The 27,130-nt window shown below is 47.0% G+C and overlaps 1 protein-coding gene across 1 annotated transcript; it reads right to left on the bottom strand.

Moving 5' to 3' along the window:
- Nucleotides 1-287: 287 nt before the first annotated feature.
- nrip2 (nuclear receptor interacting protein 2) lies at nt 288-27,130 on the bottom strand. The gene is made up of 6 exons (XM_033037473.1): nt 26,846-27,130; nt 15,508-15,669; nt 14,382-14,464; nt 11,881-12,020; nt 3,382-3,434; nt 288-1,162 (listed from the first exon to the last, which is right to left on the bottom strand). Exons 1-6 carry the CDS (start codon nt 26,999-27,001, stop codon nt 1,046-1,048), a joined length of 711 nt encoding a protein of 236 aa, XP_032893364.1. The 5' UTR covers nt 27,002-27,130; the 3' UTR covers nt 288-1,045.

Below are 27,130 nucleotides of genomic sequence, written 5' to 3'. Positions count from 1 at the left end.
TCAGCGGGGGCAGCAGCATCTATGGAGCGAAGGAAACAGGCAACGTTTCCTATTTCCTTCAGGGTTTCGGCCTGAAACATTGAAGATGGACAAAAGTGCTGGAGAAACTCAGCGGGTGCAGCAGCATCTATGGAGCGAAGGAAATAGGCAACGTTTCGGGCCGAAACCCTTCTGGGTTTCGGCCCGAAACGTTGCCTATTTCCTTCAGGGATTCGGCCTGAAAAGTTGCCTATTTCCTTCGCTCCATAGATGCTGCTGCACCCGCTGAGTTTCTCCAGCACTTTTTGTCTACCTTCGATTTTCCAGCATCTGCAGTTCCTTCATAAACACAAGGCAGTGTACCGAAATCAGTATTGGTGACAATTCAGTGTGCTCAGAGTCAGAGGATTATTGGAGGAATCTTTTGCGATGCCCCTCGAATACTTCCAGGCCCTTGTTAATACATGATGTAGCTTAATACCTAATCACACACCTCCAGTATAGGCTGATCAGTTAACAATGGCATCAAATGGCTACAGAGCAGTAGGAGGCCCCCATAGCAGAAGCGCTCACATTTTCCACTCTCCGTTTTCCCCGGCCTCCATCAGGGTCTCCACTTGTTGAAACGTCACCAGGTCAAATATATCCATGTAGAGTAGGTCTTGACGCCAAAAACAGCCTCTAGAGGAAGTCATCTTTCATGCACCCCACTGCTGGAAGTTAATTTCAGTTATTCAACGCAGAAATTATTCTATAAAAAGCGAATGTGTTCTGGCAGCAGAGCGCGGAGCCCCCAGGGGGGAACTGATGGGGGTGAACAGATCTTTTGTTCCAAAGTTGATGCAAGGTTAGAGTGCAGCAGTGATTTGGGAGAATATAGTCGTTGTCTTCCACTGATCCCTGTCGAATCTCTGCAGCAATGTTAGGCGGATGACACAGCAGGCACAGGCACAAAGACTCAGCGAGAGAGGAAGAGAGAGAGAGAGAGGGAGAAAGCCTTAACTTCATGGTGTTAATTTGTTATCTGAGCCTTGCTCTTCCGTGTACCAAACGCTCGAGCCTGTCCTCATTCTTCTTCCTGTTCTTCGTTGACTTGCGCCTCTTCCTCTGGGTCGGTGACGAACTGTAGCTGTGTTTCCGAATTGCCCAATGACAGTACCTGCCTCTCCAAGTCTATCACACACTGCGGGTAACAAAATAACCAGGTTACAGAAACATAGAAACATAGACAATAGGTGCAGGAGTAGGCCATTCGGCCCTTCGAGCCTGCACCGCCATTCAATATGATCATGGCTGATCATCCAACTCAGTATCCTGTAGGTACACAAAAAAGCTGGAGCAACTCAGCGGGTGCAGCAGCATCTATGGAGCGAAGGAAATAGGCAACGTTTCGGGCCAAAACCCTTCCGGGTTTCGGCCCGAAACGTTGCCTATTTCCTTCGCTCCATAGATGCTGCTGCACCCGCTGAATTTCTCCAGCTTTTTTGTGTACCTTCGATTTTCCAGCATCTGCAGTTCCTTCTTAAACACTCAGTATCCTGTACCTGCCTTCTCTCCAGACCCCCTGACACCTTTAGCCACATCTAACTCCCTCTTAAATATAGCCAATGAACTGGCCTCAACTACTTTCTGTGACAGAGAATTCCACAGATTCACCACTCTCTGTGTGAATTTTTTTTTTCTCATCTCGGTCCTAAAAGACTTCCCCCTTATCCTTAAACTGTGTGACCCCTTGTTCTGGACTTCCCCAACATCGGGAACAATCTTCCTGCATCTAGCCTGTCCAACCCCTTAAGAATTTTAAAAGTTTCTATCAGATCCCCCCTCAATCTTCTAAATTCTAGCGAGTACAAACCGAGTCTATCCAGTCTTTCTTCATATGAAAGTCCTGCCATCCCAGGAATCAGTCTGGTGAACCTTCTCTGTATTTGCTCTATGGCAAGAATGTCTTTCCTCAGATTAGGAGACCAAAACTGTACGCAATACTCCAGGTGTGGTCTCACCAAGACTCTGTACAGTGCTTTGACAGAGGCACGTAATGAGCACGGCAAAGATGCAGGCAATTTCAGCTGGGCTGGCGAGTTCATTTTAAAGATCCAGCACGGAAACAGGCCCTCTGGACCCCGAGTCCACACCGACCATCGATCACACATTCACCACTACTAAAAAGTATTGGGTCATTCACACTAAAGAAGGGTCTCGACCTGAAACGTCACCCTCTCCCGCTCAGCACTTTGTGTCTATCTTCGGTGTGAACCAGCACTTGCAGTTCCCTCCTACACATCTTGGTTGGGGGAGTTTGCAGTGATAAGGATTTATACAGAGACACAGAGCACCGCAGATGCTGCAGTTATTCAAGAGAGAGTTAGATACAGTCGCTCTTAGGGCTAACGGAATCAAGGGATATGGGGAGAAAGCAGGAACGGAGTACTGAATCTGGATGATCAGCCGTGATCATATTGAATGGTGGTGCTGGCTCGAAGGGCCGAGTGGCCTACTCCTGCACCTATTTTCAATGTTTCTATGAACCTTGAGCAAAGCATCTATTACACATCGCCCGAGATTTTCAGTGCTACTAATTTCAGTGTTAATGAAAATGCAGAGAAAATGGGCCGTTGAAATCGCACAGTCAAAATTACTCGCAGTGCTTTGAAGGTGGCTTTGAAGTCAGTGTTTGAGGTTTATTGTTGTTTTAGGGTGTGTGTATGAGAGTAGTCCTCCTCTGGGGTTGAGTTCTGGCAAGGGACATTATCAATACTGCTACTCAACCTGCAATACGCTATCCACCTGATAGAAGTATTAGAATGTCACGAGACCAAGCGCGGACCCGTTGGGCCCCGTCCCCCAATGCAATATTCCACCACTCAACCATAGCCCCCAACTACGTAGGCGCGGTTGATGGGTTCCCGTTGTGACGCCAGAGATCCCTGTTGCGACGCGAGTCACCGCAATCCTCCCCCAACTGCGCAGGCGCGGCCGGCAAGTGGGAGCGCGACTGCCAGGTTTATTAAAGTTTAAAAAGTCAATAACTTGTAAAATGTAACATCAATCTGAAGGGAACTTGCGAGTTCACATCGCAGGACAATGGTGAGTAAGGTGGGCCTAAAATTGTTGCGCTATCGTGTACCATTTTTGCGGAGTTTCAGGAACAAACAAACAAAAAAAAAGAAACAAACAAACAACCAAGATGAGAGTTTTAGTAATATCTAGATGAGAGACCTAGATAAGGTAGACAGTCAGAACCTTATTTTCAGATTAGAAGACATAGCTTGAAGGTGAGAGGAACAAACTTTAACAGAGAGGTGCGGAGCAAGTGTTTTTTTCTCCCCACACCACACTCTTTGACAGTAAAGTTTAATTTATAATAGAGGAGGCAAGTCATACTAGATCAGAAGGACTTACTTTGAGAGACAGTAGTGTCTGTAGACCAATGGATAACTCGCACATCTCGTTATCTGTGGAACAAAAGGGACAACGGTGTCACACATTGCAACATCACGATGGAGCATTTATTTCACCAACTTCCCCACGATATTTTGTCATGTTACAAATGAGAATGCCAACGTAGGAATTTGGAGCAAAAAAACCCCCAAAACTGCTGGAGGAACTCAGGAGGTCAGGCAGCATCTATGGAGGCAAAAGGGGCAGTCCGTATTTCATTGGTTTTATGTGTAAGAAGGTACTGCAGAATGCTGGTTTACTCCGCAGATAGACACAAAAAGCTGGAGTAACTCAGCGGGACAGGCAGCGTCTCTGGACAGAAGGAATGGGTGACGTTTCGGGTCGAGGAAGACCCGAAGTGTCTCAACCCGGAACGTTTGTGTAGCTGCAGACTTGTCTCTTGAACCGTGAAGGGTGGGCTTGTCACGGGGGGTGGGCTTGTCACGGGGGGTGGGCTTGTCACGGGGGGTGGGCTTGTCACGGGGGGTGGGCTTGTCACGGGGGGTGGGCTTGTCACGGGGGGTGGGCTTGTCACGGGGGGTGGGCTTGTCACGGGGGGTGGGCTTGTCACGGGGGGTGGGTTTGTCAGGGTGGGTGGGCTTGTCACGGGGGGTGGGCTTGTCACGGGGGGTGGGCTTGTCACGGGGGGTGGGCTTGTCACGGGGGGTGGGCTTGTCACGGGGGGTGGGCTTGTCACGGGGGGTGGGCTTGTCACGGGGGGTGGGCTTGTCACGGGGGGTGGGCTTGTCACGGGGGGTGGGCTTGTCACGGGGGGTGGGCTTGTCACGGAGGGTGGGCTTGTCACGGGGGGTGGGCTTGTCACGGGGGGTTGGCTTGTCACGGGGGGTGGGCTTGTCACGGAGGGTGGGCTTGTCACGGGGGGTGGGCTTGTCACGGAGGGTGGGCTTGTCACGGAGGGGGGCAGCTCTGTGGCAATGGCACTTTCAATGAATCTCTGGAATTCTCTGCCACAGAAGGTAGTTGAGGCCAGTTCATTGGCTATATTTAAGAGGGAGTTAGATGTGGCCCTTGTGGCTAAAGGGATCAGGGGGTATGGAGAGAAGGCAGGTACAGGATACTGAGTTGGATGATCAGCCATGATCATATTGTATTGCGGTGCAGGCTCGAAGGGCCGAATGGCCTACTCCTACACCTATGTTTCTATGTTTCATTGCCACATGTATTTAAGAAGGAACTACAGATGCTGGAAAATCGAAGGTAGACAAAAGTGCTGGAGAAACTCAGCGGGTGCAGCAGCATCTATGGAGCGAAGGAAATAGGCAACATTTCGGGCCGAAACCCTGAAGGGTTTCGGCCCGAAACGTTGCCTATTTCCTTCAGGGTTTCGAGCCCGAAACGTTGCCTATTTCCTTCGCTCCATAGATGCTGTTGCACCCGCTGAGTTTCTCCAGCATTTTTGTCTACCTTCATTGGCACATGTACCTAGGTACGGTGAAAGTCATTGTTTTTGCATACAACACAAAAAGCACACAAAGAGCTGTCACGTTTCTGGTGCCGACAAAGTTACAAAAGTAGTAATCAGGGTCATGTTGACCCCCCTTGTAGATCAAACAGTATTGCTGATTTGATCCATGGCTGTTTTTGCTGCTACTGACCTGATCAATAATAGAAACATAGAAACATAGAAATTAGGTGCAGGAGTAGGCCATTCGGCCCTTCGAGCCTGCACCGCCATTCAATATGATCATGGCTGATCATCCAAATCAGTATCCCGTACCTGCCTTCTCTCCATACCCTCTGATCCCCTTAGCCATATTTTAGGCTTAAATATAGCCAATGAACTGGCCTCGACTACCCTCTGTGGCAGGGAGTTCCAGAGATTCACCACTCTCTGTGTTAAAAAAGTTCTTCTCATCTCGGTTTTAAAGGATTTCCCCCTTATCCTTAAGCTGTGACCCCTTGTCCTGGACTTCCCCAACATCGGGAGCAATCTTCCTGCATCTAGCCTGTCCAACCCCTTAAGAATTTTGTAAGTTTCTATAAGATCCCCTCTCAATCTCCTAAATTCTAGAGAGTATAAACCAAGTCTATCCAGTCTTTCTTCATAAGACAGTCCTGACATCCCAGGAATCAGTCTGGTGAACCTTCTCTGCACTCCCTCTATGGCAATAATGTCCTTCCTCAGATTTGGAGACCAAAACTGTACGCAATACTCCAGGTGTGGTCTCACCAAGACCCTGTACAACTGCAGTAGAACCTCCCTGCTCCTATACTCAAATCCTTTTGCTATGAAAGCTAACATACCATTCGCTTTCTTCACTGCCTGCTGCACCTGCATGCCTACTTTCAATGACTGGTGTACCATGACACCCAGGTCTCGCTGCATCTCACCTTTTCCTAGTCGGCCACCATTTAGATAATAGTCTGCTTTCCTGTTTTTGCCACCAAAATGGATAACCTCACATTTATCCACATTATACTGCATCAGCCAAACATTTGCCCACTCACCCAGCCTATCCAAGTCACCTTGCAGTCTCCTAGCATCCTCCTCACAGCTAACACTGCCCCCCAGCTTAGTGTCATCCGCAAACTTGGAGATATTGCCTTCAATTCCCTCATCCAGATGTTAGCTGTGAGGAGGATGCTAGGAGACTGCAAGGTGACTTGGATAGGCTGGGTGAGTGGGCAAATGTTTGGCAGATGCAGTATAATGTGGATAAATGTGAGGTTATCCATTTTGGTGGCAAAAACAGGAAAGCAGACTATTATCTAAATGGTGGCCGACTAGGAAAAGGGGAGATGCAGCGAGACCTGGGTGTCATGGTACACCAGTCATTGAAAGTAGGCATGCAGGTGCAGCAGGCAGTGAAGAAAGCGAATGGTATGTTAGCTTTCATAGCAAAAGGATTTGAGTATAGGAGCAGGGAGGTTCTACTGCAGTTGTACAGGGTCTTGGTGAGACCACACCTGGAGTATTGCATACAGTTTTGGTCTCCAAATCTGAGGAAGGACATTATTGCCATAGAGGGAGTGCAGAGAAGGTTCACCAGACTGATTCCTGGGATGTCAGGACTGTCTTATGAAGAAAGACTGGATAGACTTGGTTTATACTCTCTAGAATTTAGGAGATTGAGAGGGGATCTTATAGAAACTTACAAAATTCTTAAGGGGTTGGACAGGCTAGATGCAGGAAGATTGCTCCCGATGTTGGGGAAGTCCAGGACAAGGGGTCACAGCTTAAGGATAAGGGGGAAATCCTTTAAAACCGAGATGAGAAGAACTTTTTTCACACAGAGAGTGGTGAATCTCTGGAACTCCCTGCCACAGAGGGTAGTTGAGGCCAGTTCATTGGCTATATTTAAGAGGGAGTTAGATGTAGCCCTTGTGGCTAAGGGGATCAGGGGGTATGGAGAGAAGGCAGGTACGGGATACTGAGTTGGATGATCATCCATGATCATATTGAATGGCGGTGCAGGCTCGAAGGGCCGAATGGCCTACTCCTGCACCTAATTTCTATGTTTCTATGTTTCTATGTATTAATATATATTGTAAATAGCTGGGGTCCCAGCACTGAGCCTTGCGGTACCCCACTAGTCACTGCCTGCCATTGTGAAAAGGACCCGTTTACTCCTACTCTTTGCTTCCTGTTTGCCAGCCAGTTCTCTATCCACATCTATACTGAACCCCCAATGCCGTGTGCTTTAATCCACGTCAAGTTTCCACGCTACCACCAAGTGGCTTGCGGGCAGCCATGCTAGTTAGTTCAACTTACCACTCCGAGCCTACAGTACTCATTTCGACGGTCTCCGTATGTATTCTAATTAAAGTACTTGTTATGAATGCCACAGGCTGTGAGGCTGCTAAACAGTCACTCTGTACTCACAGTCACCTGATTCAGCGGCTCTGCACTGACATTTTAATAACTCTGGCACTGGCCACTCAAATCAGCTGCCCTGGACATTTTAATGACTGATTTTACTGTATTTTAATGTTGCTGTTTTAGTATAGTATAGTATATCTTTATTGTCATTTTCCTGAGTACTCACATACCCAGAGGAAACAAAAAAACGTTGCTCAACCAGTGTCCATTCAGTGTGCAGTAAAAAATAAATAGAAATAAAAATACATATATCATGAACAAATTAAACACTCTACTCTCTACTAAACATCAACAGGCGTTCCGATCGGCAGCGGCACGACAGTGGCTCTGCTGCAGTGTGTCCAGGTTGGTGGTTGGTGCGCGATACTTTGGCAGGGGGCAAAGTCCGTTTATCAGTCTTATAGCCTGCGGGAAGAAGCTGAGGAGCATCCTGCTGGTTTTGCAGCTAATGCTCCTGTACCTCTTCCCAGATGGCTGTTTTACCTGCTTTTAACTATTTATAGTTTCATCAGGGACTGGATTGTTTTTACTGTTATTATGTGTGAAATGTTTTAAGTTTCATGTGCGATGCTCCGGTATTCCCTGGGAAACGTCGTCTCATTTTACACTGTACAACTGTTGCTTTGCAAGATGACAATAAAGGTTGATTGATTGTTGATATATAATGACTCTGCATCAATAGTACTTTGCACACCCCTTTGTTCGTAGCCATCACCCCCACTCGCTGGGTCCCTCTTTCTTCTCAGAAAGCAAATGGCATGTTGGCCTTTATAACAAGAGGAGTCGAGTATAGGAGCAAACAGGCCCTTCTGCAGTTGTACAGAGCCCTAGTGAGACCACACCTGGAGTATTGTGTGCAGTTTTGGTCCCCTCATTTGAGGAAGGACATTCTTGCTATTGAGGGAGTGCAGCGTAGGTTTACAAGGTTAATTCCCGGGATGGCGGGACTGTCGTATGCTGAGAGAATGGAGCGGCTGGGCTTGTATACTCTGGAGTTTAGAAGGATGAGAGGGAATCTTATTGAAACATATAAGATTGTTAAGGGCTTGGACACGCTAGAGGCAGGATACATGTTCCCGATGTTGGGGGAGTCCTTAACCAGGGGGGCCACATTTAAGAATAAGGAGTAAGCCATGATCATATTGAATGGCGGTGCAGGCTCGAAGGGCCAAATCAAAGGTCAAAGGTCAAAAACTTTATTTGCCATTTGTGCTTACACACATAGGAACTCTTGTGCGGTTGTTCAGAGAGTCAAGTCAAGTCAAATTAAAAAGACACACAGAAAGACACATAATCTATAAAAACATAAACTTCTCTAGAAATAAAAAAAGAAAGAAAGTGCCTAAAACCCTATATAAAGGGGAAAGTGAGAGCATTGTAACTTGCACAAACTCTATATAAAAGTGTCGATTGCATTGTAAATTGCACAGGCCCAGGAGACAATATAATATGATATAATATGATATGCTATGAGGTAGGTCAGGACATCAGTTCATTTTGTTTTGGCCAAGAGTCTCACTGTGGCAGGGAAGAAGCTCTTAAAAAAGCGTGTTCTGTTTGTGGCGATGCTGTCCGCTCGTCTGTGCCTGAGGTTGTATGTGCAGTTTTTGTGTTTGAGCAGGGAGTGAGCTGGATGTAGTGTGTCTCTGATGATTCTCTCTGCTCTTTTTTGACAGCGCTGTGTGTAGATTGTGTCCATGGAGGGGAGTTCCGTTCTGATAATCCTCTCTGCAGTCTTTATGACTCTTTGCAGAGCCTTCCTCTCTGTCTGTGTGGTGTTTCCATACCACACCGTGATGCCTGTGGTGAGGATGCTCTCTATCAGTCCTTTGTAGACCTGGGTGAGAGGGCGACAGTGCAGACCAGCTTTTCTGAGCAGCCTGATGAAGTACAGTCTCTGCTGGGCTTTTTTCACTGTGGCTGCAGTGTTCAAAGTCCAGTTCAGATCTGATGTTACTTGTAATCCCAGGTATCTGTAACTGTCAGCCCTTTCCACCACAGTCCCCTTGATGATGAGGGGCTGCAGGGGGGGTGGATTTTTTCTGAAGTCCATTATTATTTCTCTTGTCTTGTCTGTGTTGAGGCTTAGGTCGTTCACCTCACCATAGGCAAGAATGTCGTTCACCAGACTCCTGTAGCCCGACTCGTCCCCCCCCTTGATGAGGCCCAGGATGGTGGTATCATCCGCATACTTAATAATGATGGTATTTTCCTGGGTGGAGACACAGTCGTGTGTGTACAGGGTGAAAAGTTTGGGACTGAGACAGCAGCCTTGTGATGATCCTGTGTTGATGGTGAGCTCTGCAGACACCCTCCTTCCCATCCTCACCACCTGTGGTCTTTCAGTCAGGAAATCCAAGATCCAGTTGCAGGTGGGAGTCGGGACGCCGAGGTCTGTCAGCTTCTCAGTCAGCCAGCCCGGGCGAATGGTGTTAAAAGCCGAGCTGTAATCCAGGAACAGCGTTCTGACGTATGTTCCTCTGCTGTCCAGGTGTTGCAGGATGTGGTGTAGAGCAATGGCCACTGCGTCGTCCACTGAGCGGTTGGGGCGGTAGGCGAACTGGAGGGGGTCGATCGTGCCCGGGACCATGTGATTGATATGTGTGAGAACCAGTTTTTCTAGACACTTCATGGCAACTGGCGTGAGTGCCACTGGCCTGAAGTCATTCAGGGTGGATGGGTTAGGTTTTTTTGGAACTGGTACAATGGTGGAAAATTTAAAAATACGGGGGACCACTGCTTGGTTTAAAGACAGATTGAAGATGTCTACATACACTCCAGTGAGTTGTTCTGCACAGGCCTTCAGAACTTTAGGAGGGACGCCATCTGGTCCCACAGCCTTGTGGGGGTTCACCTGCCTCAGAGCTTTCAGGACCTGTGTGGGTGTCACCTGAAAAACAGTGTCCGTGGGGTTGCAGGGGGCTTTTGAGGGGGTGTCTGTGTTCAGTCTGTCAAACCTGGTGTAGAAGGTATTAAGGCTGTCTGGGAGGGTGACATCCTGGGGGTCTGTGGTTGGTACTGTTTTCTTGTAGTTTGTGACTGCTTGGATTCCCTGCCACATACTGCGTGTGTTGTTACTTAGGTAAAAGCTTTCAAGTTTTTGGGAATAACCCCTCTTTGCAGCTCTGATGGACTTCTGTAGCTCGTACCGGGCTTTCTTGTACTCCCTTTGATCCCCTGACTTAAAAGCTTCCTGCCTTTTCCTGATCTTCTGTTTTATGTTTTATGTTTTCATTGAACCAAGGTTTCTGGTTCAATGGAAATGGCCTACTCCTGCACCTATTTTCTATGTTTCTATTCAGAACGGAGACGAGGAAACACTTTTTCACACTGAGAGTGGTGAGTCTGTGGAATTCTCTGCCTCAGAAGGCGGTGGAGGCCGGTTCTCTGGATGTTTTCAAGAGAGAGCTAGATAGGGCTCTTAAAGATAGCGGAGTCTGGGGATATGGGGAGAAGGCAGGAACGGGGTACAGATTGGGGATGATCAGCCATGATCACAATGAATGGTGGTGCTGGCTTGAAGGGCCGAATGGCCTACTCCTGCACCTATTGTCTACTGCTCCCCCCCCCCCCCCCCCACGCAGTGTCCCTTTTTGTTCTCAGCGCCTCCCCCCCAACCCCCTCTTCTCAGCGGCACCAGGCATACCCTTCACAAGCATACCGTGATATTTTGAACTGGATGGATTTTTATTTTCCATTTACAAGACACAATTGATTTCGAAATCTCCCTGTGAACGGTATTGTCTTCCTTCTCAATCCACACAGTCTGTTACTATTCTCACTGCCGGCTTTAGTGCGGTAACAGCTCTTCTTGTTCCAACGTTCTGTGTGAGGAGCTTGTAACAATCGTGGTGGAGAGAGTGGAGAACCCAGTCACAGGCTGGAAGGAACAAAGACACTCTCACATCATCGCAGAATACGGGTGATAAACCCCCTGCTCGACCGAGTCTCCAGTTGGTCTTCTGCCATGTCTTCGCTCACCGGCGCTCAATAGCTCTTTCTCTCAACTGCGGCCAAGTAACAATATTTACAACGTAGAACGCAGGAACAGTACAGGAAGGAACTGCAGATGCTGGTTTAAACCGGAGATAGACACATAATGCTGGAGTAACTCAGCGGGATAGGCAGCATCTCTGGAGAGAAGGAATGGGCGACGTTTCGGGTCGTTTCGACCCTGAAGGAAATAGGCAACGTTTCAGGCCGAAACCCTGAAGGAAATAGGCAACGTTTCGGGCCGAAACCCTGAAGGAAATAGGCAACGTTTCGGGCCGAAACCCGGAAGGAAATAGGCAACGTTTCGGGCCGAAACCCTGAAGGAAATAGGCAACGTTTCGGTCCGAAACCCGGAAGGAAATAGGCAACGTTTCGGGCCGAAACCCTGAAGGAAATAGGCAACGTTTCGGGCCGAAACCCTTCCGGGTTTCGGCCCGAAACGTTGCCTATTTCCTTCGCTCCATAGATGCTGCTGCACCCGCTGAGTTTCTCCAGAACTTCTGTCTACCTTCAAAGTGTAAAAGTCTTATCTTGGCCGTAAGGACCCGTTGTTTCCTGGGACTTTGATAGGCCCCTCTATAAAGAACCTTCTGCAATTCACCACTAAAGTATCGCGGCATCCTTACCTACGACCAGGGCTGTGCACTCTATTTTCTCATTGCCCAGTGTGACCTCCAACTTCTCCACGCGCTGCGTTGTTTTGGAGCTCTGGGTGGATATGGAACGTCCACAGTCTTCGCCCTCAGCCCCAGGCGACTCCTCTAAACTAGAGAAAATAGGGAAAAAAATCTTACATTCGTACACTGTCGTTCACACCCACACCCACAAAACCGCTCACTGCGGCTCACACCTGATGGAGACATTCTTGAAGGCTCACTTAGAAACATAGAAAATAGGTGCAGGAGGAGGCCATTCGGCCCTTCGAGCCAGCACCGCCATTCATTGTGATCATGGCTGATCGTCCCCAATCAATAACCCGTGCCTGCCTTCTCCCCATATCCCTTGACTCCACTAGCCCCTAGAGCTCTATCTAACTCTCTCTTAAATCCACCCAGTGACTTGGCCTCCACTGCCCTCTGTGGCAGGGAATTCCACAAGTTCACAAGTCTCTGGGTGAAAAAGTTTTTTCTCACCTCAGTCTTAAATGGCCTCCCCTTTATTCTAAGACTGTGTGGCCCCTGGTTCTGGACTCGCCCAACATTGGGAACATTTTTCCTGCATCTAGCTTGTCCAGTCCATTTATAATTTTATATGTTTCTATAAGATACCCCCTCATGCTTCTAAACTCCAGTGAATACAAGCCTAGTCTTTTCAATCTTTCCTCATATGACAGTCCCACCATCGGAATGTAGGAATGCAGAACATTTACACACAGTGAAGCGGTCTACAAACTGGGCCGGCACGGTGGTGCAGCGGTAGAGTTGCTGCCTCACAGCGCCGGAGTCCCGGGCTCGATCCCGACCACGGGTGCTGTCTGTACGGAGTTTGCACGTTCTCCCCTTGACCTGCGTGGGTTTTACTCAGAGATCTTCGGTTTCCTCCCACAATCCAAACACGTACAGGGTTGTAGGTTAATTGTCTTGGTGTGTGTGTAAATTGTCCCTAGTGTGTGTAGGGTAGTGTTAGTGTGCGGGGATCGCTGGTTGGCGCGGACTTGGTGGGCCGAAGGGCCTGTTTCCACGCTGTATCTCTAAACTAAACTAAACTAACCAGCGCCAGAATAATCTGTTCCTGCGATGTGGAATGATGGAGAATTATTGACAGCTCGCAGGAGATAATTCTCTTGATCTTTGACAAAGTGAAATAGGATCTGTTGCCTTTAACTGAGAGACAGACGATGTCACAGTATATACGTTTAGGTTTGTTATTGTCACATGTACCGAGGCTTTTGTCTTGCATGCTGTCCAATCTGATCAGATAATAGTAAGTAGGTAAGTAAGTTTATTGGCCAAGTATTCACATACAAGGAATTTGCCTTGGTGCTCCGCCCACAAGTAACAATACCGAACATAAATACAATCAAGTCAAACTCAAGTACAATAGGTCTTCTTCTTCTTTCGTATGGCGTGCACAGCCTAAAGTTTTAGGACAACTTGTTCTATTTGATCTTATTTGATTGTGCACGTCGGGTTGAATGTATTCGTCGGAACTAGGGCGGACCACGTGAAGGTTGCAATCTCCCACCCCAAGTACAATAGGTGGAGCAAAGGGGAAGATACAGAATGCAGAATCTAGTTCTCAGCATTGTAGCGCATCAGTTCCACAGACAAAGTCCAATGTCCGCAATGGGGTAGAGGTGAATCGGACAGTGCCCTAACTTATGGAAGGACCGTTCAGAAGCCTGATAATGGAGGGGAAGAAGCTGTTCCTGAGTCTGGTGGTGGTGCGCGCTTTCATGCTTCTGTACCTTCTGCCGGACGGGAGCGGGGAGAAGAAGGAATAACCATGGTGGGACAAGTCTATGATTAAGTCAGCTGCTTTTCCCAGGCAGCGTGAGATGGAGTCAATGGTGGGGAGTGTGGTCTGTGAGACGGTCTGGGCACAGCTGTTGCCAAACCAAGTTGTGATGCAACCCGAACACAGGCTGGGCCAAAATCCTGAACGTCTGAAGAAGGGTTTCGGCCCGAAACGTTGCCCATTTCCTTCGCTCCATAGATGCTGCTGCACCCGCTGAGTTTCTCCAGCACTTTTGTCTACCTTCGATTTTCCAGCATCTGCAGTTCCTTCTTAAACACTTCCAGAATCCACATTTTGTAGATGGATTAGTATTAGAGATAATTAGATTAATTAATTAGATAAACAAGCATGTAAAGAAGAAGGGTCTCGACCCGAAACGTCACCTATTCCTTCTCTCCATAGATGCTGCTTCACCTGCTGAGTTTCTCCAGCATTTTTATCTACCTTCGATCTGCAGTTCCTTCTTAAACATAACCATGTAAGGCCAGTGACTGAAGTCTTCTATCACCATTTATTGAACAGCATCCTCATAATTTAAACAACATCGACCCACCCACCCACCCACCCACCCACAGGCTGAAGATACTCTGGATATTTTTGCCCCAACTTTTTATTTTAATTGAACCTCTGTTTAATCTTCTGGTGGTGAATGAGTTGAATGTTTGCTCACCATATCCTGTTTAGGCAGCTGGCGGAGATTGTGTTCTGGTGACAGCCGGTGTTGATGGTGACTTTGATCGTTTGGTCACGGCACTGCGGAAATAAAGGGCCGGAGGTGAGGACGGGTCGGGCAGTGGGAGTGTGTTCTCGTCAGCCCATTGGCACTATTGGAACTCAAGCTCCAGTGCCCAGTGGTCCTAGTTTATGTATAGTTATTTACACTTTTAATTAAAATCTCAGCCCACCCCACCCCCCCCCATCCCCCCGCCCAGAAAATATACTTAATTCAAATAATACAATAGACAATAGGTGCAGGAGTAGGCCATTGGGCCCTTCGAGCCAGCACCGCCATTCAATGTGATCATGGCTGATCATCCCCAATCAGTACCCCCGTTCCTGCCTTCTCCCCATATCCCCTGACTCCGCTATTTTTAAGAGCCCTATCTAGCTCTCTCTTGAAAGCATCCAGAGAACCGGCCTCCACCGTCCTCTGAGGCAGAGAATTCCACAGACTCGCCACTCTCTGTGAGAAAAAGTGTTACACAGGCTTACATCACTGTTCAATGGCTTCTTTCACTAGACTATGCATGACTATGGGTGAACCAGTCTGAAGAAGGGTCCAAACCCAAAACGTCGCCTATCCATGGTCTCCAGAGATCATGCCTGACCCATGCACTTACTCCAACACTTTGTTTAAAAATCAGATTTGATCTTGAATACAAATCTTGAATCATCTCCCTCCCCATCCCAGATGTGCAGTCTTCAATAAATGAAGAACTTTATCCGACTCTGATACCTCCTTTCCTCCAGCACCTTATGTATTCTCATGACTAGGACTCTATGTTTAGATGGGGCATCATGGCTCGGTATGGATGTGTTGTGCCAAAGTCATAGAGTGATACAGTGTGGAAACAGGCCCTTCGGCCCGACTTGCCCATACTGGCCCACATGTCCCAGCTACACTAGTCATAGAGTGATACAGTGTGGAAACAGGCCCTTCGGCCCGACTTGCCCACACTCTTCTTTCAGGTGCTTTCAACAGGAGATCAGACTTTCAGATTTTTCAACCTCTTGCAGTAATCGTGTATAAGATGAAGAAGATGACTTCATCAGGTTGTAACTCAAACAAGACGTACCTTGCAGAGGACAGTGAGCAGCGTTCCAGCGTCTTGCTTCGGGCTGGGTTGCCTCTGTTCAGCAAGTGGTGAAGGAGTGATCGTCCCGGTGTCTCCTGGACACCCGTGTAGCTTTGTCATGTTGCTCTCCAGTAGCCGCCGTTGAACAATGTTGTGTGGTTGCTGCGGTGACGATGAGAAAGTGACAAAATAACACGGGTGTTAAACACACAAACAAGGAACTGCAGGTGCCGGCTTATTAAACAAGGACACAAAGTGCTGGAGTAACCCAGCGGGCCAGGTGATGTTTCTGTCGGGACCTTTCCTCAGACCCGAAACATTACCTACCCGGCATGCAGGTGCAGCAGGCAGTGAAGAAAGCGAATGGTATGTTAGCATTCACAGCAAAAGGATTTGAGTATAGGAGCAGGGAGGTTCTACTGCAGTTGTACAGGGTCTTGGTGAGACCACACCTGGAGTATTGCGTACAGTTTTGGTCTCCTAATCTGAGGAAATACATTCTTGCCATAGAGGGAGTACAGAGAAGGTTCACCAGACTGATTCCTGGGATGTCAGGACTTTCATATGAAGAAAGACTGGATAGACTCGGCTTGTACTCGCTAGAATTTAGAAGATTGAGAGGGAATCTTATAGAAACTTACAAAATTCTTAAGGGGTTGGACAGGCTAGATGCAGGAAGATTGTTCCCGATGTTGGGGAAGTCCAGAACAAGGGGTCACAGTTTAAGGATAAGGGGGAAGTCTTTTAGGACCAAGATGAGAAAATCATTTTTCACACAGAGAGTGGTGAATCTGTGGAATTCTCTGCCACAGAAGGTAGTTGAGGCCAGTTCATTGGCTATATTCAAGAGGGAGTTAGATGTGGCCCTTGTGGCTAAAGGGATCAGGGGGTATGGAGAGAAGGCAGGTACACCTACTCCTGCACCTATTTTCTATGTTTCTATGTTTACTCCTATCCATGTTCTCCACAGATGCTGCCTGACCCGCTGAGTTACTCCAGCGCACTGTGTCTTTGGATGTAACATACGTTATCTGAACTGAACCATCACTGCTGACTGTTGGTTGTGTTACTCGGAGATGTGAAAATGGAGAAGGCTTTCCTCGCATCAAGTGCCCAAGTGAAAGAGAGGATGTGGGCCACAAGTTATAGAATCGAGTAAGTTCCTAGCACAGGGAAAGGCCATTGGGCCCATCATCGATATACTCGTCAAAAATGTACACGTTAAACCAGTTTAGTCGATTGCCTTGTAGATGATGGGTCTGCAATATAGGTCATCTTAAATCTAGGAGGGTCACCTTCATCATTGAGTGTAATCATTTCTTTCTTACGTTCTCCCCGTGACCGCGTGGGTTTTCTCCGAGATCTTCGGTTTCCTCCCACACTCCAAAGGCGTACAGGTTTGTAGGTTAATTGGCTTGGTAAATGTAAAATTGTCCCTAGTGGGTGTAGGGTAGTGTTAATGTGCGGGGATCGCTGGTCTGCGCAGGCCCAGTGGGCCGAAGGGCCTGTTTCCGCGCTGTATCTCTAAAACTAAAACTAAAAAACTGTACATACATTTTTGCACAGTAGTTATTGTTCACTTGGCCTGCGAAAATAAGTAATTCCTGTTCAACTGTTTATGCCCCAGAACAGGCCATTTGCCCCATTGAGTCAATGTAAGCCCTTTGTTGAGCAGGCCTGTCGCTTTGGTCTTTCTCAACAACCATGTAAAGTGCAGAGAGTTGTAGATGTAGCCCAGTCCATCACACAGACCACACTCCCCACCATTGTAGATGTAGCCCAGTCCATCACACAGACCACACTCCCCACCATTGTAGATGTAGCCCAGTCCATCACACAGACCACACTCCCCACCATTGTAGATGTAGCCCAGTCCATCACACACACCACACTCCCCACCATTGTAGATGTAGCCCAGTCCATCACACACACCACACTCCCCACCATTGTAGATGTAGCCCAGTCCATCACACAGACCACACTCCCCACCATTGTAGATGTAGCCCAGTCCATCACACACACCACACTCCCCACCATTGTAGATGTAGCCCAGTCCATCACACAGACCACACTCCCCACCCTTGTAGATGTAGCCCAGTCCATCACACAGACCACACTCCCCACCATTGTAGATGTAGCCCAGTCCATCACACAGACCACACTCCCCACCATTGTAGATGTAGCCCAGTCCATCACACAGACCACACTCCCCACCATTGTAGATGTAGCCCAGTCCATCACACAGACCACACTCCCCACCATTGTAGATGTAGCCCAGTCCATCACACAGTCCACACTCCCCACCATTGTAGATGTAGCCCAGTCCATCACACAGACCACACTCCCCACCATTGTAGATGTAGCCCAGTCCATCACACAGACCACACTCCCCACCATTGTAGATGTAGCCCAGTCCATCACACACACCACACTCCCCACCATTGTAGATGTAGCCCAGTCCATCACACAGACCACACTCCCCACCATTGTAGATGTAGCCCAGTCCATCACACAGACCACACTCCCCACCATTGTAGATGTAGCCCAGTCCATCACACAGACCACACTCCCCACCATTGTAGATGTATCCCAGTCCATCACACAGACCACACTCCCCACCATTGTAGATGTAGCCCAGTCCCTCACACAGACCACACTCCCCACCACTGACTCCATCTACTCTTCACGCTGCCTCGGGAAAGCAGCCGACATAATCAAAGACTTGTCCCTGTCCCACCCCGGCCATTCCTTCTTCTCCCCGCTCCTGTCGAGCAGAAGGTACAGAAGCTTGAAAGCCCGCACCACCAGACTCAGGAACAGCTTCTTCCCCTGTGTTTACTTTAGACTTTAGAGAAACAGGCCCTTCGGCCCACTGAATCTACAAACCTGTACGTCTTTGGAGTTTCGGAGGAAACAGACGATTTCGGGGAAAACCCACGCAGTCACAGGGAGAAGGTACGATCTCCGTACAGACAGCACCCGTAGTCAGGATCGAACCCTCGGGTCTCTGTTGCTGTAAGGCAGCAACTCTACCACTGTGCCACCCCAGGTTATCAGGCTGTTACCAGACTTCTGAACGGATTGGACAGGCTAGATGTAGGAAACACGTTCCCGATGTTGGGGGAGTCCAGAACCAGGGGTCACACAGTTTAAGAATAAGCAGAAAGCCATTTAGGACTGAGATGAGGAAATATTTTTTCTCCCAGAGAGTTGTGAATCTGTGGAATTCTCTGCCACAGAAGGCAGTGGAGGCCAATTCACTGGATGTTTTCAAGAGAGAGGTTAGATAGAGCTCTGAGGGCTAATGGAATCAAGGGATATGGGGAGAAAGCAGGAACAGGGTACTGATTTTGGATGATCAGCCATTATCACATTGAATGGCGGTGCTGGCTCGAATGGCCTACTCCTGCACCTATCTTCTATGTTTCTATGTAAACCTAACCCTCAGTGTACCCAATCCCCTTTTCCAAACCCCGATTCACTCTGTTTGCACACACTGTTTTCTTACAGTTTGGCTTTCTTCCCAACCAATTGTTCAAGCGCTTTTGATTGCCACATGCGCCTTAATTTAGTTCAACAAAGAAACTGACAAGTTACTAAAGAACCTAATCACATCCACTCTCTGCTTAAAGAGCATATTTCTCATATTCGCCCTTTGCAATATCTGATGAGTGTTTATCTAATTTCAAATTGAGAAAACAGTGATTAAAGATGCATAACCAGGAGTAGCATCCAATTAGGAGAGCGTGCAACAGGTCACCTGGAGACATAGGATTGCAAAACATATCTTGAAAGGGAATATTCTGCATATTGAAATTTTAGCTCTGTATTCTCTACATTTAACGATGTATGCTGAGTGAATCAGATGCTAATGAGTTTGTAATAAGACAAAGTTAATTTGTCTGAATATTAGGTATGAAAACAAATTTTCAGGAAGCAAATCGTGTATTCTTTCAAGGGATTTGTGTTTTAATTGTTTCATAAAATTAGATAATTATGCATTTGGCATGCAAAATATATTTATTCATAATGATCTAAGTTTGAGGCTTGTAACTGCCCAGATATCACATCTGTCTTTTTATTTAACACACTATTCTTCCATGGTGAAGCAGGAAGGTTACCTATAGCTTGTTATTTTACAATTCCATGTTCATGAACTTCAGTACCGTGAGTTTATTAGTGATCCAGCGTGGAAACAGGCCCTTCGGCCCATCTTGCCCACTCTAGCCAACATGTCCCAGCTACACTAGTCACAGAGTGATACAGCGTGGAAACAGGCCCTTCGGCCCATCTTGCCCACACCGGCCAACATGTCCCAGCTACACTAGTCATAGAGTGATACCATATAACCATATAACCATATAACAATTACAGCACGGAAACAGGCCATCTCGAACGAATGGCCTACTCCTCCGTGCCGAACACGTATTCTCCCCTAGTCCCATATACCTGCGCTCATACCATAACCCTCCATTCCTTTCCCGTCCATATAACTATCCAATTTATTTTTAAATGATAAAAACGAACCTGCCTCCACCACCTTCCCTGGAAGCTCATTCCACACAGCTACCACTCTCTGAGTAAAGAAGTTCCCCCTCATGTTACCCCTAAACTTCTGTCCCTTAATTCTCAAGTCATGTCCCCTTGTTTGAATCTTCCCTACTCTCAGTGGGAAAAGCTTATCCACGTCAACTCTGTCTATCCCTCTCATCATTTTAAAGACCTCTATCAAGTCCCCCCTTAACCTTCTGCGCTCCAAAGAATAAAGCCCTAACTTGTTCAACCTTTCTCTGTAACTTAGTTGCTGAAACCCAGGCAACATTCTAGTAAATCTCCTCTGTACTCTCTCTATTTTGTTGACATCCTTCCTATAATTAGGCGACCAAAATTGCACCCCATACTCCAGAATTGGCCTCACCAATGCCTTGTACAATTTTAACATTACATCCCAACTTCTATACTCAATGCTCTGATTTATAAAGGCCAGCACACCAAAAGCTTTCTTTACCACCCTATCTACATGAGATTCCACTTTCAGGGAACTGTGCACAGTTATTCCCAGATCCCTCTGTTCACCTGCATTCTTCAATTCCCTACCATTTACCATGTACGTCCTATTTTGATTTGTCCTGCCAAGATGTAGCACCTCACACTTATCAGCATTAAACTCCATCTGCCATCTTTCAGTCCACTCTTCCAACTGGCATAAATCTCTCTGTAGACTTTGAAAATCTACTTCATTATCGACAACCCCACCTATCTTAGTATCATCTGCATACTTACTAATCCAATTTACCACACCATCATCCAGATCATTGATGTACATGACAAACAACAGTGGACCCAACACAGATCCCTGTGGCACCCCACTAGTCACTGGCCTCCAACCTGACAAACAACCATCCACCATTACTCTCTGGCATCTCCCATTCAGCCACTGTTGAATCCATCTTGCTACTCCACCATTAATACCCAACCATTGAACCTTCTTAACCAACCTTCCATGAGGAACCTTGTTAAAGGCCTTACTGAAGTCCATATATACAACATCCACTGCTTTACCCTCATCAATTTCCCGAGTAACCTCTTCAAAAAATTCAAGAAGATTAGTCAAACATGACCTTCCAGGCACAAATCCATGTTGACTGTTCCTAATCAGACCCTGTTTATCCAGATGTTTATATATATTATCTCTAAGTATCCTTTCCATTAATTTGCCCACCACTGACGTCAAACTAACAGGTCTATAATTGCTAGGTTTACTCTTAGACCCCTTTTTAAACAATGGAACAACATGCGCAGTACGCCAATCCTCCGGTACTATTCCCGTTTCTAATGACATTTGAAATATTTCTGTCATAGCCCCTGCTATTTCTACACTAACTTCCCTCAATGTCCTAGGGAATATCCTGTCCGGACCTGGAGACTTATCCACTTTTATATTTCTCAAAAGTGTCAGTACTTCCTCTTCTTTGAATCTCATAGTTTCCATAGCTACTCTATTTGTTTCCCTTACCTCACATAATTCAATATCCTTCTCCTTGGTGAATACCGAAGAAAAGAAATTGTTCAATATCTCCCCCATCTCTTTTGGCTCTGCAGATAGCTGTCCACTCTGACTCTCTAATGGACCAATTTTATCCCTCGTTATCCTTTTGCTATTAATATAGCTGTAGAAACCCTTTGGGTTTACTTTCACCTTACTTGCCAAAGCAACCTCATATCTTCTTTTAGCTTTTCTAATTTCTTTCTTAAGATTCTTTTTACATTCTTTATACTCCTCAAGCACCTCATTTACTCCATGCTGCCTATAATTATTGTAGATCTCCCTCTTTTTTTGAACCAAGTGTCCAATTTCCCTTGAAAACCATAGCTCTTTCCAATTTTACTATTTCCTTTCAACCGAACAGGGACATAAAGATTCTGTACTCTTAAAATTTCACCTTTAAATGTACTCCATTTCTCTTCCACATCTTTCCCATAAAACAAAATGTTCCAATTTACTCCTTTTAAATCCTTTCGTTAAAAGTTAGCCTTTCTCCAATCAAAAATCACAACCCTAGGTCCGGTTCTGACCCTCTCCATAATTATATTGAAACTAATGGTATTGTGATCACTGGTCCCGAACTGTTCCCCAACGCATACCTCTGCCACCTGACCCGTCTATTAAACATGTGAATTACAGCGTGGAAACAGGCCCTTCGGCCCAACTTGCCCACCCTAGCCAACATGTCCCAGCTACACTAGTCATAGAGTGATACGGTGTGGAAACAGGCCCTTCAGCCCAACTTGCCCACACTGGCCAACATGTCCAGGCTACACTAGTCCCATCTGCCTGTGTTTGGCCCATATCCCTACAGCTTAAAAAATACATAAAAACAGCTTTTTTCCACAAGTAGTAGCTCTACTCAATAACCAAAAATCTGTAGCCTCATTTTTGCTCTGGTATTTTATTTAATTCACATGTTTAATAGATATTTTGTTATTATTAAAGTTTAATGTATTATGTGTCATTCCTAATTGTCAATTTATGTCATGTTGACACTTGTGTGCGGAGCACGAAGGCAAATTCCTTGTATGTGAATACTTGGCCAATAAACTTATTCATTCATTCAAACTGTCCTATCCATGTACCTGTCTAACTGTTTCTTAAACGTTGGGATAGTCCCAGCTTCAACTACCTCCTCTGGCAGCTCGTTCCATACACTGTGTGAAAAAGTTACCCCTCAGGTTCCTATTAAATCTTTTCCCCTTCACCTTGAACCTATATTCCAGACTTTAAAAAAAATGAGATTATTCAATCTATTCCAATCCCTGGATAACATTATTAAAACATGTTGGCTGTTGATACGGGCCCCATCCCCCTGCAGAAGTTTAAAATGGAGATTAATTGTGACGTTTCAAGTTCCTTGAGGAGGCTTTGTCAGAGAGGAAAATCAATATGAAAACTTGTCAATCCAAAACCCAAGGAAGTTTTACTCCAGCATTTTCATTTCGTAATTCATAGGAGCAGAATTAGGTCATTTGGGCCATTAACTCTACTCCGTCATTCAATCATGGCTGATCTATCTCTCCCTCCTAACCCCATTCTCCTGCCTTCTCCCCATAACCCCTGACACCCGTACAAATCAAGAATCTGTCAATCTCTGCATTAAAAATATCCACTGACTTGGCCTCCACAGCCTTCCGTGGCAGTGAATTCCACAGATTCACCACCTTCTGACTAAAGACATTCCTGCTCATCTCCTTCATAAAAGAACAACCTTTAATTCTGATGCTACGACCTCTGGTCTTGGACTCTCCCACCAGTGGAACATCCTCTCCACATCCACTCTATCAGTTGTACAGGGTCTTGGTGAGACCACACCTGGAGTATTGCGTACAGTTTTGGTCTCCAAATCTGAGGAAAGACATTCTTGCCATAGAGGGAGTACAGAGAAGGTTCACCAGACTGATTCCTGGGATGTCAGGACTTTCATATGAAGAAAGACTGGATAGACTCGGCTTGTACTCGCTAGAATTTAGAAGATTGAGGGGGGATCTTATAGAAACTTATAAAATTCTTAGGGGGTTGGACAGGCTAGATGCAGGAAGATTATTCCCGATGTTGGGGAAGTCCAGAACAAGGGGTCACAGTTTAAGGATAAAGGGGAAATCCTTTAGGACCGAGATGAGAAAAACATTTTTCACACAGAGAGTGGTGAATCTGTGGAATTCTCTGCCACAGAAGGTAGTTGAGGCCAGTTCGTTGGCTATATTTAAGAGGGAGTTAGGTGTGGCCCTTGTGACTAAAGGGATCAGGGGGTATGGAGAGAAGGCAGATACAGGATTCTGAGTTGGATGATCAGCCATGATCATATTGAATGGCGGTGCAGGCTCGAAGGGCCGAATGGCCTACTCCTGCACCTATTTTCTATGTTTCTATGTTTCTATTCAAGGCTTTCACTATTCGCTACGCTTCAATTAGGTCCCCCCCCTCATCCTTCTAAACTCCAGCGAGTACAGACCCAGTGGGGTCAAACGCTCATCGTAAGTTAACCCACACATTCATTTTGTGTCCACCTTCGGTGTAAACCAGCATCTGCAGTTCCTTCCTACACATTCTTTCAGGCAGTGACAGGCTGGGATAAACAAAGCACTCTCCAAAAGGATAATGGAAAATTATGTGGTGGACTAAAATGCTGGAGGAACTCAGCGGGTGAGGCTGCATCTACGGAGAGAAGGAAATAGGCGACGTTTCGGGTCGAGACCCTTTGAGGGTCTCGACCCGAAACGTCGCCTATTCCTCTTCTAAAACTTACAATATAACTAATACTCAAATGTCTTTGGTTATAGAGTGTCACAGAGTGATACAGTGTGGAAACAGGCCCTTCGGCCCAACTTGCCCACCCTAGCCAACATGTCCCAGCTACACTAGTCATAGAGTGATACAGTGTGGAAACAGGCCCTTCGGCCCAACTTGCCCACCCTAGCCAACATGTCCCAGCTACACTAGTCATAGAGTGATACAGTGTGGAAACAGGCCCTTCGGCCCAACTTGCCCACCCTAGCCAACGTGTCCCAGCTACACTAGTCATAGAGTGATACAGTGTGGAAACAGGCCCTTCGGCCCAACTTGCCCACCCTAGCCAACATATCCCAGCTACACTAGTCATAGAGTGATACAGTGTGGAAACAGGCCCTTCAGCCCAACTTGCCCATGCTGACCACCATGTCCCATCTACACTAGTCCCACCTGCCTGCCTTTGGCCCATACCCCTCTGAACCTATCCTCTCCATGTACCCATCCAAATGTTCCTTAGACGTTTGATGCAGTGATGATTTATTCTGTATGTCTGCTTCCTGAGCTTGGGTTTGAAGTTGGTTCTGCACACGGGGAGCAGAGTGTTTTCTCTCCCCATGTTGGATACCTGGAGTGCACCACATTCTGACCAAGCGTTGCCCTTTCAGTGACAGCTGGACGGAATATTTGATGCTCAGGTAGATATAATCACCAGCTCGTACCAGAGGCTAACATAGACCCTTCTTCTGAAGAATCTCAACCTTGAAACATATAAGATTGTTAAGGGCTTGGACACGCTAAAGGCAGGAAACATGTTCCCGATGTTGGGGGGAGTCCAGAACCAGGGGCCACAGTTTAAGATAAGGAGTAAGTCATTTAGAACGGAGACAAGGAAACACTTTTTCTCACAGAGAGTTGTGAGTCTGTGGAATTCTCTGCCTCAGAGGGCGGTGGATGCCGGTTCTCTGGATGCTTTCAAGAGAGAGCTAGATAGGGCTCTTAAAAATAGCGGAGTCAGGGGATATGGGGAGAAGGCAGGAACGGGGTACTGATTGGGGATGATCAGCCATGATCACATTGAATAGGCTCACACACAGGCAGACACACACACACACACACACACACACACACACACACACACACACACACACACACACACACACATGAATACATTTCTGCTTCTTGTCCCGTTTGCTTTAGTCTCGTGCGGTGATGATTCCTCTCCCCTGGTTTCTCCAGCCCGAGAGTTTCCTTCCTCGATTCTCACCCGTGTCCAATGTTTATTTTTCCACCTGCTCCTTATTTCCCCGTTTGATGTTCCCCCCCCCCCCCCCCCCCCCCCGCATCTCTCTACTTCCATCCTATCCCACTCTCCCCCTTCACCTCCACGCACGCATCTTCTATACCCACCGTGGAAGGGACGTGGCCTGATTACATGTTTCCCCGCACTGTGAACGCCGGCTTTAGTTTTGACATTTTACTGTCAGATGTTATACTGCACCAGTCCCGGGTTGAGCATAATTTCCAGACGCCATCTAAACTCCGGGTATTGGCAGGTTTGTGTTTAAATCTCCACACGACTGTGTGTGACAGGGCAGTGTTACTGCTGATGAAACCCATGCGAATTGTTCCATTCGCCGGTCACGTATTGGCCTTGCATTCACGCCCGGGCATCAGGAGCCAAGTCTAGAGTGCTTCAGTGTCAAATGTCCCAGATAGAACTACGACATTCTCACTAGCAGCAGCACCACAAAATATGTAAACATGGTGCAATGTAAACAGTGTAATAAACGAGGAAAAAAGTTATCTGTGTGTGTTATGTATAGATATATCCGTATATATATATATATACACACAGACACAGACACACACACAGACACAGACACACACACAGGTGGGAAGGAACTGCAGATGCTGGTTTAAACCGAAGATACACATAAATGCTGGAGTAACTCAGCGGGACAGACAGGCAGCATCTCTGGAGAGACGTTCAGGTCGAGACCCTTCTTCAGACACCTATTCCTTTTCTCAAGATATGCTGTCTGACCCGCTGAGTTACTCCAGCTTTTTATTTGTCTATCTTCACACACACACACACACACACACACACACATATATATATATATATACGTGTGTGTGTCTGTATATGTGTGTGTGTGTGTGTGTGTGTATGTGTGTGTGTGTGTCTGTCTGTCTGTGTGTGTGTGTGTGTGTGTGTGTCTGTGTGTGTGTCTGTCTGTCTGTCTGTCTGGCTGTGTGTGTGTGTGTGTGTGTGTGTGTGTGTCTGTCTGTGTGTGTGTGTGTGTGTGTGTGTGTGTGTGTGTGTGTGTGTGTGTGTGTGTGTGTGTGTATAAAATGAAATATCTGTTGAAAGTTGTGGATGTATTTGGACAGTACCTGTCCCAGAAGCAACGAGCCACCCCCCTCCCTCCTTTCCTAAAGACATGGTTAGCTTCGAGCTGGGTGCAAGTCTGGAGTGTGTACACCTGACACTACAGTGCAGAGGTTGCACACATCTATCAGCATTACCCACTGCGGGCTCACAAGACGTCTCACCAGATCTTTGGACGTCCCCATCCTCTTCAATCCGTCCAGAGGCAGCAGGTCGGCAGAATCTTTGTGTGTGAACTGTGTGCCTTGCTTCAGCCGCCGCCTCTGGTGCAGCGCAGCCTTCTCTCTCATCTCCATCTGCTCTTTCCTCAGCCCAGACATCGCCCTCTGTCTGCATCCACTGTGGATCACCCTGCCCTCCTTGTTCGCGGCCAGCGCTCGCCTCCTGCACTTCACTGCTCTGCGGAGCGCAGGCTGTGGGGGTTGGCTTTAGAGAGAGAGGGAGAGAGA

The sequence above is a fragment of the Amblyraja radiata genome, chromosome 19 (assembly GCF_010909765.2).
Source record: "Amblyraja radiata isolate CabotCenter1 chromosome 19, sAmbRad1.1.pri, whole genome shotgun sequence".
Taxonomy (NCBI): Eukaryota; Metazoa; Chordata; class Chondrichthyes; order Rajiformes; family Rajidae; genus Amblyraja; species Amblyraja radiata.
This window is presented reverse-complemented; position numbering and strand designations above follow the sequence as displayed.